This window comes from Simochromis diagramma, unplaced genomic scaffold, assembly GCF_900408965.1.
Source record: "Simochromis diagramma unplaced genomic scaffold, fSimDia1.1 OVJJ01000302.1, whole genome shotgun sequence".
NCBI classification, from domain to species: Eukaryota; Metazoa; Chordata; class Actinopteri; order Cichliformes; family Cichlidae; genus Simochromis; species Simochromis diagramma.
Genome location: NW_024386792.1, coordinates 6,656,835 through 6,669,146, shown reverse-complemented (window position 1 = coordinate 6,669,146; position 12,312 = coordinate 6,656,835). Strand labels below are relative to the sequence as shown.

The 12,312-nt window shown below is 41.1% G+C and overlaps 1 protein-coding gene across 5 annotated transcripts in view; it reads right to left on the bottom strand.

Moving 5' to 3' along the window:
- Positions 1–6,124: 6,124 nt before the first annotated feature.
- Positions 6,125–12,312, bottom strand: part of fbxo41 (F-box protein 41) — a 66,169-nt gene continuing 59,981 nt past the window's right edge. For 4 of the 5 annotated variants that reach the window (XM_040024071.1, XM_040024072.1, XM_040024073.1 and 1 more), the window contains exon 14: positions 6,125–10,734. In XM_040024071.1, the coding sequence (XP_039880005.1) occupies positions 10,672–10,734 (63 nt within the window). In that variant the 3' untranslated portion in view covers positions 6,125–10,671. The other variant, XM_040024076.1, reaches the window with a different exon arrangement.

The window sequence follows — 12,312 nt, the reverse complement described above, 5'->3', positions numbered from 1 at the left end:
GAGTGAGAGGGAGCACAAAGTGGTGCACGTGGAAAGAAGAGGAAAAAGGCTCCAAAGTGACAGATGGTGTTAGAACAGGCCTCAGCCCAGCCTCCACTTCTGTTGGACAACACTGTCAATCCTCTTAATCAGAGATGGAAAAGACCAGGGAAGGTTTCAATTAGCAACAAATGAAAACAGGTTTTAAATTCTGTGTTTACGCCCCACCGATCATCATTTTCCAGAGTCAGGTGGTCGTGTGAAAACAAGCCCTCTTTAACTACAAACCCTCACCGCTTGTTAACACACAAATCTAACCAGCTAATCGCATGACAGCAACTGCATGATTCAGGCATGGTAGGTCTGAATCTGTCGCGATTGTTGGTGCCAAATAGGCAGGTCTGAGTATTTTAGAAACTGATGAGCAGCTAGAATTTTACTCAAAATTTTAAGGGAACTACTTAAAAAATGTTTTAAAGTATTACAAAGAATGCTCTGAAAAAGAAAATGTCCAGTGAGAGGCCGTTCTGAGGAAAAGTGCCTTATTAATGTAAGAGGAGAATGGCCAGACTGCTTTAATGTTAAGTGGGGGGTAATATTAACTCAAATAACTACTGGTTAGAACTGAGGTATGCAGCAGAGCATCTCAAGATGCACCACAAGCAGCAGAAGACCGTTTCACACATGCTGACCAAAATTGGACATTAAAAGACTGAGAAATGTGATGTGTCAGCAACAAAAGTTTCATCACAGCAGGAGAGCTAAAATGACTAAATTTTTCATTTTTTTAAAAAAATGTTTTTTAACATTTAGGCTATTTTTCATTAGGGGAAAGAGTAAGTGGCTTTTCCAACACTGAATATGGGAAGCTTTAAGGGGAAAAGTTCACAACATTGACTTTCACCAATTTATGCTAGCCATGTCAACAAACACGCTAACTGTTGGACTTTATAGAGCATGGAAGAAAATAACTTATGTGGAGTCTGGCAGGCAGATGTCAGTTCAGTGCATTATTTGTTTCAGTTGCTTGCAGATTGTTCAGAATTAATCTCACAGAATTGATAAATGGTTCAGAAAAGTGTTTTATTTTAAAACATTCACATATAATTAGAGAACTCCAAGACCGGCACAAAATATAACTGCAGAGGAAAGTAACTCAAAATTGCCCCTCTGTGCTTTAAGGATAAATCGGTGCACCTGACAGCCCATGTCACGAATGGTTACCCAGAATCCATTACTGATCACATGTTTGGTTGGAAGTTTCCAATTAAAATCTACTTAGGCTGCAGATCTGTAGTTGTGGTCAGCTTTATTTAAGCCACATTAAGGAAGCAGCCGAAAGAAGCCTACAGTACTACATATCAGTTCTGCACAGAGACTTTTACCTGATTTCCAAAGTATTGCAAACAGTATGTGTTTCAGATTTTTGCCTCAATGTCTCTTTTTCAACCCAGACACTTCTTTTTTATTTTCCTATATGCCCCAAAACTTCTTAGTCTCAAAAACTCACAGAAATCCGTGCATCAAACATTACACACTTGGCATTACAGGGTTAAAGCACAGAGACGAGATAATTTGAGGGTTGCGAATCTGCACCCTACAGGCAGCTCGGCTCTTATGGGAAACAGCTGAAGCACAGACTGACGACCACATAAGCAGCAAGGACACAGATCCATCTTCGTGATGTAAACTTGCTGCCAGATATGAAAATCAAGCAGCGTCAGATGGTGAACGAGAAGGAGAATAGACTCAAGTTCAAACGTGAGAATGACGTGCATCCAAGAGTTTAACGTGTCAGTGCTGAGGGACACGGCGCGCCCCCCTGAAGATGAACAGATGACCCGTGTAGGCTCTTTCATTTTGTGTTTAAACTGTTTGGGAACTAAAGCCTCTAAATGGTCACGGGCCACCCACACAGGTGTTTTCACTTTGTCTGATTAGACCTCGTCTCATTACTGTGTGGGCAAGTGCAGACAGAGCCTGACTGAAGTCGCTGTTATTGCTCCTTTCAAGGTGGAACAATTCGTACTGTCACACAGGAAAAAAAGGGAGCTTTAATTCCTGACTGAGAAAAGATGTCTGTTCTCTAGCATGGGGTGCATTCTGTTCTCACTCAGTGCAATCCACAAAGACCATCACGCACACATTCAAAACAACATTTCAATGCATTCCCCAAATCTTGGGAAAACGTAAAAGCAGTAAAATTACAAAGTCGAAAGGCCGACATATAAAACTAGATAGTTGTAATTCCTGGTATCTAATAATAGAGTGTTGATATTTGTGCACGTTTGCTGCTTAAATGTATTTGAATTTGAACAAAGGTGACCTGCTGCTCAGCTGCAGTTCCCAGAACACGTTTCAGAAGTCATCAGCGGTTTGGCCTTCACAACAGACTTTCTGCTTGTAACTGCAGGAAAACCATTAAAAGCATTAACAATGACTCACTTCAATGCCTCTCTGTGAGCATGCAGGCACACAATGTCAGGACAATCCCTCAGAGAAAGGCAGTAATGGTTTATACATTATACACCTGTGTTTTTCTGCACTGAGCTCGAAGCGTCGCTTGTGAATGATGTCTGATGTATGTGCTGGATCGATGGATGGCTCGGTGTGAGAAAATGAGTTCCTCCTGTTCCTATCGTCTTTTAATTTGAGCAAGAGGCAGAATAAATATTCAACCTTTATCTTTTGTGTATCAGCACCAAGCCTATGGGCAACTTTCAGCCCATCTAAGCAGAGGTGGAAAACCCCTGAGTGGGTTTGTAATTAAAAATGAGTGAAACCCTTCTTCCTTTTTCCATATTATGCAATTAACTGTATATTTACCTGTACGTGGGGCACTTAATAGATCAGCTAAAGCTAGGATTTGTAAGTAAATACATTTAAAGATTACCAATATATCTACTTTTTATCACCTGTTAGCTTAATTTATATTACATGCATGTATATTGTGCTTTCCTTCCTCCCTACTTGTGGAGCTGTTATGTGGTATTCTACATGACAGTTGGGAATGTGATGGAGGACTGATGGCTTTAAACTGGGACGTGTCTAGGTTGGTCTCAGTTCCTCCATCCTGGATCCTAACCAGACCATACTGTGCCACAATAGCATGTAGAGACCAACACCTTATATTTGGGAAATACCGCTAAAATAGAAACACACTTCCTCATATTGAAAGGTTAGTTCATGCATGTATTACTTCTAGGCTTGACTACTGTTATTCATTATTATATCACGTTGCTGTAAAAGCTCCCTGAAAAACATTCATCCAGAATGCTGTGGCAAAAATAGACGTGCTCTCTGCTTTTAGGATTAGGCTTGAACGCTTATAGTTTGGGCTGGATCATCAGGCACTCTAGCAGAGACTAAACTTTTGAAAAACACATATGCCTGTGTCAACTCCACTGCCTGCTGTTCTCTGCTTTCCTTTGCAACAGGATGTTAGTAATTGCTTTCACTTCTTCCACTTAAGAGAATTGAAACTAAGAGTACAATACATAAAGAGCAGCGCGGTGGTTAGCACTGCTGTCTCACAGCAAGAAAGAACAAGGTTCAAATTCACCATCTGGCCTGTGTGGAGTTTGCATGTTCTTCCTTTGTCTGCGTGGGTTCACTTCCAGCTTCCTCCCACAGTCCAAACACATGCAGTTAGTGGGGTTAGGTTCAGTGGTGATTCTAAACTGACCATAGGTGTAAATGCGAGTGTCTGTCTGTTAGCCCTGCAACAGACCTGGATCTGTCTAGGTTGTACCCCGCCTCTTGCCCTGCGGTAGCGGGGATAGGCTCCAGCTGCACCTCTGACCCTGATAAGGATAAGTGGAAGAAAATGGATGAAAATACACAAAGCATGAGCCGGGGGATTTTGTGTGTTTGTGTGTGGAGAAGGCTCGGAGAGCACTATGCTGATTGCTTCACTGATATGCTAACAGCTTTTACCGTGATGGAAAAGCAAGGCTCGTCATCATTGAAGCCAACCTCAATGCAGAGATATTGATGAGATTCTGCAACCAGCAGCAGTCCCATATCTCAACACACTATGACTGAACTCAGTCCACCGACATGACAATGCTCGCCCCACAGAGTGGGGTTTATCAGAGACTACGTTAAGTTTGGGAGTGGAGAGGACAGATGACTGCCTGCAGTCCTGACCTCAACCTCACTAACACTTGTTGGATTAGGGTGGGCATGCAGTTTGGGCTAGAGTGACCAGTACAACCACACTGGCTGACTTGCGGCAAATGGGGGAAGAAGAATGGGATCCCATCCCACAGCAGTGTGTGACCAAGGTGGTGACAAGGAGGTGGCAGACAGTTGTGTCTTCCACATGCTGTTGAGGCCTCTCTGTGTTAAATGAATAAACTGTTAAATTGCCAGTACCCTCTTGTTACTTTAGACTTCCAATCCTCCAATAAATACGGACACCAAGCATGAATAAGCTGTTTAGCATTGGCAGAGAAGATTTGGGAAGCTTTTCATGGGCTCAACCCACAAATGCATTTTTCTTACAAATGTGGTAACATTTAGTGGACGTAAACAGGCTTTCCAATGGTATAGGATTTATTGCAAGAAGCTTTGGGACAACAAAGAAATAAAAAACAAACACAAATATCCTTAGTTTTTGTCCTCAGTTTGTTTACATAATGGTTTCTGTGGCAATTTTACTGTTATTGTGGTGTTCGAAGTTTTGATTTTCATGTTTGTTGAACTTTCAGTTTCTTGTTTTTATTATAGTAGATTGTGGTGTTTTTAAATTGTTTTTTACTAAAACAGGGGTTAAAAGAGAGATGTTTCGGGGCTCATGAGAGCGTTAAAGCACCTGCGCTGCCATTTCAGTAAGCGTGGGAAATGCATGCAAGTCCCACACACACAAAGTTTCCTGCCACTGCTTTGCATGCTTCAATAACCTTTCAATAAGAAGTTTTGATTGTTCCATTTTCATTATTTTCTTTAAGAAATAATATATCATTATGATTTAGCTGTTGTAGGAACGGCTCCAGAATATTTGTACCATTTTCACTTTCAATAAAATATTTTTAAATTATTATTATTGTCTGTTGTGTTTTCATGTTTTCCTTAACCTTCTGAAATATGAGATTATACCATACTATAGTAATAAAATCAAAAGCTAAAGAGAAAAAAGAAAAAAAAAAGTCTCACTGCAGATTGTTTGTATTTTCATTAACTATGAATCATCTTTTTCGGATGACATCCTGCCGTTTGACTCATTTTAAAAACATTCATTAGTGTAGCTTTGAAACATTCACTTGTTTCCGCACGTTATGAAATCAGCTGTGCTGGGAAATTGTTTGTGTGTAAGAGGCAGCAAAGCTGAAACTTTGTTCTCCGTGTGCAGCGTACTCAGCCTCCTCCTTCATTCAGACTGTAAGAAAGCAGAGAGGAAACATGGGGACAAAGTTCTGGCAGGAGTCCCGGTCCAGCAGGGAACACGTGAGGCTGAAGAGAGAGAGGATTTAACCATTCAGCTACATCTTTCCAGGCCAAGGCTAAAGTGATCTGCTCTGCTGTTTTGAGTGGCTCATTACATGTGGGGGGACGGTGCTTTTATTTCATTTCTTTTTTTCTTTTCAAAAGTATGCACACGTTGACAAGTCGCATCATCGGGTGTTCCTTATCAATTTAAGTCACAGATTTCTAATTTTACAATAATAAATGACATTTTTATAGAAAATAGATGGTAAAATTTGATTTTGGGGTGGATTTAATACAGTCACGTGCATCATGCCCAGAAATGTACCAACTGAGCATCATTTAAACACTACATCCTATGAGAGTATTGCTGCTGATGTCCATCCCTTCATGACCACAGTGTACCCATCTTCTGATAACACACCGTGTCACAAAGCTCAAATCATCTCGAACTGCGTTTTTTAACATGATGAAGAGTTCACAGTACTCAAATGGCCTCCACAGTCCCCACATCTCAATCCAACAGAGCACCTTTGGTTTCTAGCAAGGTGTAGATAATAAAGTGGCCTATGAGTCTAGGTCTAGGTACTGTAAGGTCTTCCAACCGTGATCTTTCTGTTTTAAAGGATTTTCTACTACATAGTCATATCTTAAAATCTTACTAGGATATGATTTTATTCTAAAATGACAAAAAAATTATTTAAAAAATGAGCCAGTACAATTTAAAGCAGTTTTTATTGATGACAACAAAATGAGTGAAAATGAGCAGTAAAACATTTTTATCTATTGCAGTCATCAGAGAAGGCTGATCATGTTTTGGGAAAGTTATTTGGGTTTTTTGTTGTTGTTGTTTTTCCAGCAACAGAATTAATTTCGTCTCAAGCAAATCGGATGAAGTTCATGGATCAGCCGGCGGTCAAAAAAATAAAAGGAAAACAAAGATTACAAAGACAAACGGCACACTTAATTGCCCAGTTAAGTGTTGAGGTAATGTGTAAAATACTGTTCAGATGAATGGGCAGAATACAATCAATCACACATAAAATATGTACAGAGAGGTACATGAACACTCAGACACCATTTCTCTATTGCACACTATGATAAACTGGGGTAACTGCAACAGAGGACACTTGATTTAAATAAAACAAACAAAACAAAAGTGAATGAGAAAGTACCTTCCATTTTCAAAACAATGAAACAACTACAGGATCATAACTCGAACCAAAAGGAGTCACTGGAGCACGCTTGGCACCTCTAATCTGCAGGTTTAGAGGGCAACAAAAGGGCTCTGCGACAACCTCAGCAGGCCAACTTCAAAATAAAGCAACTGATGTACTGATAGGTGCGCGCGTGAAATCGGTAAAGAAAAGCCAAACTAAAGCAAATCAATTAAAAACGTTTCAAAATAGATGAGCGTAAGGTCATATCGGTAACCTAAAAAACACTTGAATGTAGCTGAATCAGGGTCGATCTTTTCCCCTTCCCAACATGAAGAGGTATGACAGATGAGAAACCGTATGTCTGTTCACTTATAGAAGTTCGTAAAAGTATCGCTTATCGTGTTTCCGAAATCACCTTCCCAATGAAACCGACACGTAAGCGAAGAGTTCCTTTTTAGTAGCCCATCAGAAGGCGCCGACGGGCAGGCCGACCGCCGTCGCTCCCGACACAACCGACGACCGGCCGGCCGATAAAAGGGGGGGAAAAAGTGCATCATATTTCTGTTAAAATACTGAGAGATAGCTGAACATTAAAAACAACACTCTTATAATAAACATCTGAAATATCTTCTTTTTTTTTTTTAAATCCTGTTTTGTTTTTCACTAGTGCAACAACAGACGGGTTGAAATAAAGATTATTAACCTGCAGGCAATCAAAGCTCTTTAAACATCGAATAATTGTCTCGCCACAGTAGCAGAACAGTAAAGAAGGCAACTCAATGACTGATGCGTGAACACAAACATGCCAACAGTATTACACATCGCTCTTTTTTTATAGAAATAAATAGCTGATTATTAACTTTAACCTCTTCTTAAATAATTTCCATCTCTATATGACTCTGATGCACATTTAATATAAAGTATCTAGTACACAACTGCAATTTCAACACTACTGTTATACATAATATAATTCTCTCTGCTCGTCTGTCGTCAACCTTTGGAGAGAAAACGCTTACAGAGTGAACACCTGTAAACTTCAACTTTGCCACTCGTTAGTATGACCTTAATATTATATAACATCAAAGGTTGGTCATTTTTGTTGCTTTTTTTTTTTTTAAGCAAACATTATGTACAGAGTAGCTGATAACCAAGGCAGGATTGTCTAAAACTGAAAAACAAAATCAACAAGTGCTTTTGTGTTTTCTCTATTGTGTCAGCAAACCTTTACACCATTCCCCACATTTCCTTCACCTGCACCCAGCAAACATTCTGTGACCAGTGTGGGATAATAAATATGCGGTACTGGAAGAACACAGAGAAAGGGACATCCACGACTGTTCCCGAATTGTCGTCACAACAATTTGCAGTTATACAAGTCTGCGTACGTATATCTGACTGTGAAGCAGAGCAGCTAAGAGCTTTGTTTATCTGGGAATTTTAAAGAGCTCACGTGACAGACACCCACACAGGGCTCCTTGAAAATGTCAACCTACTCTGCTCTGCTGCTGTTCCGCCCACAAATGATGCAGCCTGGCGTGGCGAGGCAGGGCCGTCGGGCGAATAAGGTGTGTAAAGTGACAGAGTCGAAGAAGAAGTGATGTTCTGCACGTCTCTTGATTAATTTTGAAACTTGTTACAGAACTGTGCTCGTGATTTGTTTATAGCGAGGGACCTGCTATGCTTTCCTTTCATACTGCTCCTCATAATCGCTGTGAACCAAAAGCTAAGGCTTCAAACTAAACGTTTGGTTTCTGAAAGTTTATCAGGCTACAGATGACATTTTTATCATGTCACCGAGAGAGCGGAAATCCTTGATACGGTCATCTGAGGCAGATAACTGTGAGCTCAGAATCTCCACCCACCTCTCACGTGACTTTCTGAATCTTTCTGAAGGCTTATTTTGATTACTTTTGTCTGTGAATCATGCAAAGCTACCTAGTAGAGCCCAAGAATAAAAATATGGCGCTCTTTACCCTCAGCACCCAACCGGTCGCAGCAGATGGCTGCCCCTCCCTGAGCCTGGTTCTGCCGGAGGTTTCTTCCCTTTAAACGGGAGTTTTTCCTTCCCACTGTTGCCAGGTTCTTGCTCACTGGTAGGCGGGGGTGTCATATGATTGTTGGGGTTTCTTTCCAATATTGTGGTTTCTTTTTTACTCCACAATATTAAGCGCCTTGAGGTGAATGTTTTTGGGAATTTATATAAAATTGAATTGAAATGAGCACAATAGGTCCCCTTTAAAACTGATTGTGAGCTCCGTTTAGAGATTTAGTATTGCACTTCCATAAAGTCAGGGAACTCATTAGAGACATTTAAAATTCAGTGCAGCAGAATTTTGGTCCATAGAATCATCAAGTTTCAAAAACTATGAAAAAAATAAATAAATAAAACAGTCCATCACAGCACTCCGAAATACAGTTTTTTGGTAACCACCTACATCTTTTTACACCCACAGTTCAGATCCCAGGTTTTCTGTTAGAAATGTGAGATAACCACCAGATCACAATTTCTATTTTCTCAGACAGGACAACGCTCCTGCAGAGCCTCAGCATATATTAAGATACTGTTTTCGCAGGCTGTGTTACTGTGTGTATCTGTGTGTGTATACGGGTGATCTGGCTGTATAAAAATCACTGGAGCTCCTCCCTTTGAAGCTATTTGCAGCACAGAAGAGTGAACACAGTAAGTTTAACTACTGCAGGTATTGCTACTCATACTTCTTGAGGATTTCCAAAACATACGCTAAACTGTAGTCAGGTCGCTTTTCCAATTTTAAAGGTGACACCGAAGACCTGATCCCTTATGTCTGCAAAATAGTAAAAGGTGATCCTTGTTCCATGCTGCAAAGGGTACAAAGTGTCACGTAACGCCAGCTGCACGTCAGCGCTGCATCTGCATGGAATCACCAGCAGAGGGAGGCAGAGGACGTTAATGTTAAATGAATACAAATGAGGGATCACACAAGAGCTTTGGCCACGAGAAGCTCCGTGAACGGGAATGGCACTGATTCAGGTGGCAAACGAAGAAAGTCGGATGACGTCCAAACTCTACGACACCTGGAGACTTTGTCCCATATGAAACACAACGCCTTAAATTCACACACATTTAAATCAAACGTCAACACTGCTTTTGATTTTAGTGATCAAACACTTGGTCCCCCTTTCCCCCTCGTTAATGGCACATTGGAGAAAACGCTCACTGGAATGAGGACACTGTTACGAATGGCACCGGTAACGTCAGGTATTAAATCCTGCTGTCTGGGATGAAAAGGCCCAAATATTTAAAAACACAAGATTTGTGACCTTGTTTGTTTTTGTTTTTTTAAACATATGGAAACAGAGGATGTTAGAGAAGAGGAGGCTAAATGCATCACTGCCAGGCAGTGTTTAGAAGACTGAAGGTCTGTGTGTGTGTGTGTGGCTGTCCTTTGCGCTCTGTCCACGGAACCCGGAGCTGGTGCAGCATATTTCTGTTCTGGGTGGAAGCAGTAAGTGTTCAAAGTCATCCATTGTCCAGTTTCAATGTACAGGCTTGATCCAGTACTTTGTCACAATTTCCATTTATGTGTTTAAGTCATCCACGCAGACACAAACACAACGTGAACTTGAATAAGAGAAGTCACATTTGCCTGTGATCATGGTCTGCAGCCTGTCAGCCCATCAGCTGTTGGTGTTAGTCTACATCGAGCACTGTGTGGATGCGGACAGCTAAAAAGTGCTGTCGTGTGGCTTCAAGGGTTGCAATAAAAGGGATCTGCTCTGTGCAATGACACAAACCACTTTTTTGAATGGAAAAAGCAAAAAGGTTACTGCAAAGGAAAATTTAGAGTAAGCTGTTGCGTTTCTTGAGTTTGTCAGGTTTAAAACAAGCCCCCCTTTCCTGATACATAGTGCAGCTGCAAGTCAAACTGGCTAACCGATATTAACGAGATAACTGTATCAAGTTTTTCTGTCTTAGATTTGTACTTTAGCAAAATGCACACTGAGCCCTCAATACTACTTCACGATGCTGCAGACGCATTCAACTCCAGGAACAGCTGGGTCTTTTTGATTGACTGGAGCCGTGATGGCACCCTCTCCAAGGCTTGAGGAACCTGCACAAAAGACGTTAGCAGAGACTGTCTGCTTTCACGTGGAGGATTTTGGAGAAGCCGGGTCTCTTCTTTAGAGCCTGAAAGTAAAAGAGAGTGCGATATCATAATCTCATTTCCTGTAGAGACACACGGTGTGTATGACTTATCTCTAAATACCTGCAGGCCAAATAGTCTATCCTCTATAAATCTCCATCTCGTCATGCTCTTTTATTTTCGTACAGATGCACCTTTTTTGCCCTTTATGCTTCACCTTTACATGACTTGTTTGACAAAACAGATGATTCACTTTGATGTTTCTTTCTCCACAGCAATCGTGAGGAAGGAGGGATAAAAGTGAATCAGAGCTGTTTGCACCTTTTGGAGAGAAAAGAAAAAAATACCTCAAACTAAAAAAATCTCTTGATTCTACAGCTTTGTGTGTGTGTGTGTGTGTGTGTGTGTGTGTGTGTGTGTGTGTGTGTGTGTGTGTGTGTGTGTGTGTGTGTGTGTGTGTGTGTGTGTTAAGCTTCAACAACAGCCAGAGCATCTTGGCAGCATAGCAGCAGCACATCCACAACAAACCATCACTGGGGCTTTGAGGACTGAGTCATGGTCTAATGGTATGCAACTGTGATAAAGATAGATGCACTGTACCCACTTAACAACTATTGACCTAACTCTTAGTCATGTGTATACAGGACCTTTGTTACCAGATACAGTAACTACAATGTCAGACATTGACATTGCACAGTCGACCTTTGATGAATGAATGGCTGTTACTTTAGTAAAATAGTAACTGCTCATTCAGGAAGACTCATAACGGGGGCTGACAAAGAGTGGGGGGTGTATATAAGGAGTTATGTTTCCAAATTACAAATCATATTCACTCCTACATAAAAGTTACACTAACAAACAATAATACAAACTGATACTGTACAGTTATTTAAACAAAAACGTCTTGCTCTCATTGGCTAAACTCTTTTTATTTATTCTGGATGTTTGACAGAACAGCACTAAGTCAGCTGTGCTTTGCCTGAGAGGAAAACGACAACAGCAGAAGAACACAGAGATGCAAAACAACAGCGAGATAAGGTGGCGCCATCTTGGCACATTTTCTGGTGCTCGTGGTTTGTTTGACAGTCACATTGTGTTTGGCTGCATGTTTTTAGAAGGAAATAACACAGAATAAAGTTTCCATCAGTAGCAGGCTCGACCTCCTTTGGCCTTCAAAACTGCCTTAATTCTTCAAGGTGCTGGTGTGATGATATGCCCATATTGACATGACACCATCACACAGCTGCTGCAGACTTGTCAGCTGCACGTCCATGATGTGAATCCCCTTTGCCACTGCATCCTAAAGTTCCTCTCCTGGATTGAGATCTGCTGACTGTGGAGGTCATTTGACTACAGTGAACTCAATGTTACGTTCAAGAAACCAGTTTGAGATGGCACCCTGTGTGGTGTTCTGCTGTTGTAGTTGCGCTTCTGCATACCTCATGGTTGCCTTCCTATCAGCTCAAAGTAGTCCGGTCATTCTCCTCTAACCTCTGACATCAACAAGGTATCTTCACTGTAGGAGCTGCTGCTCACTGGATACTTCCTATTTTCCAGACCATCTCTGTAAACTGCAGAGATGGTTGTGTGGGGATGTTTGAGTAAAAAAAGCAGTTTCTGAA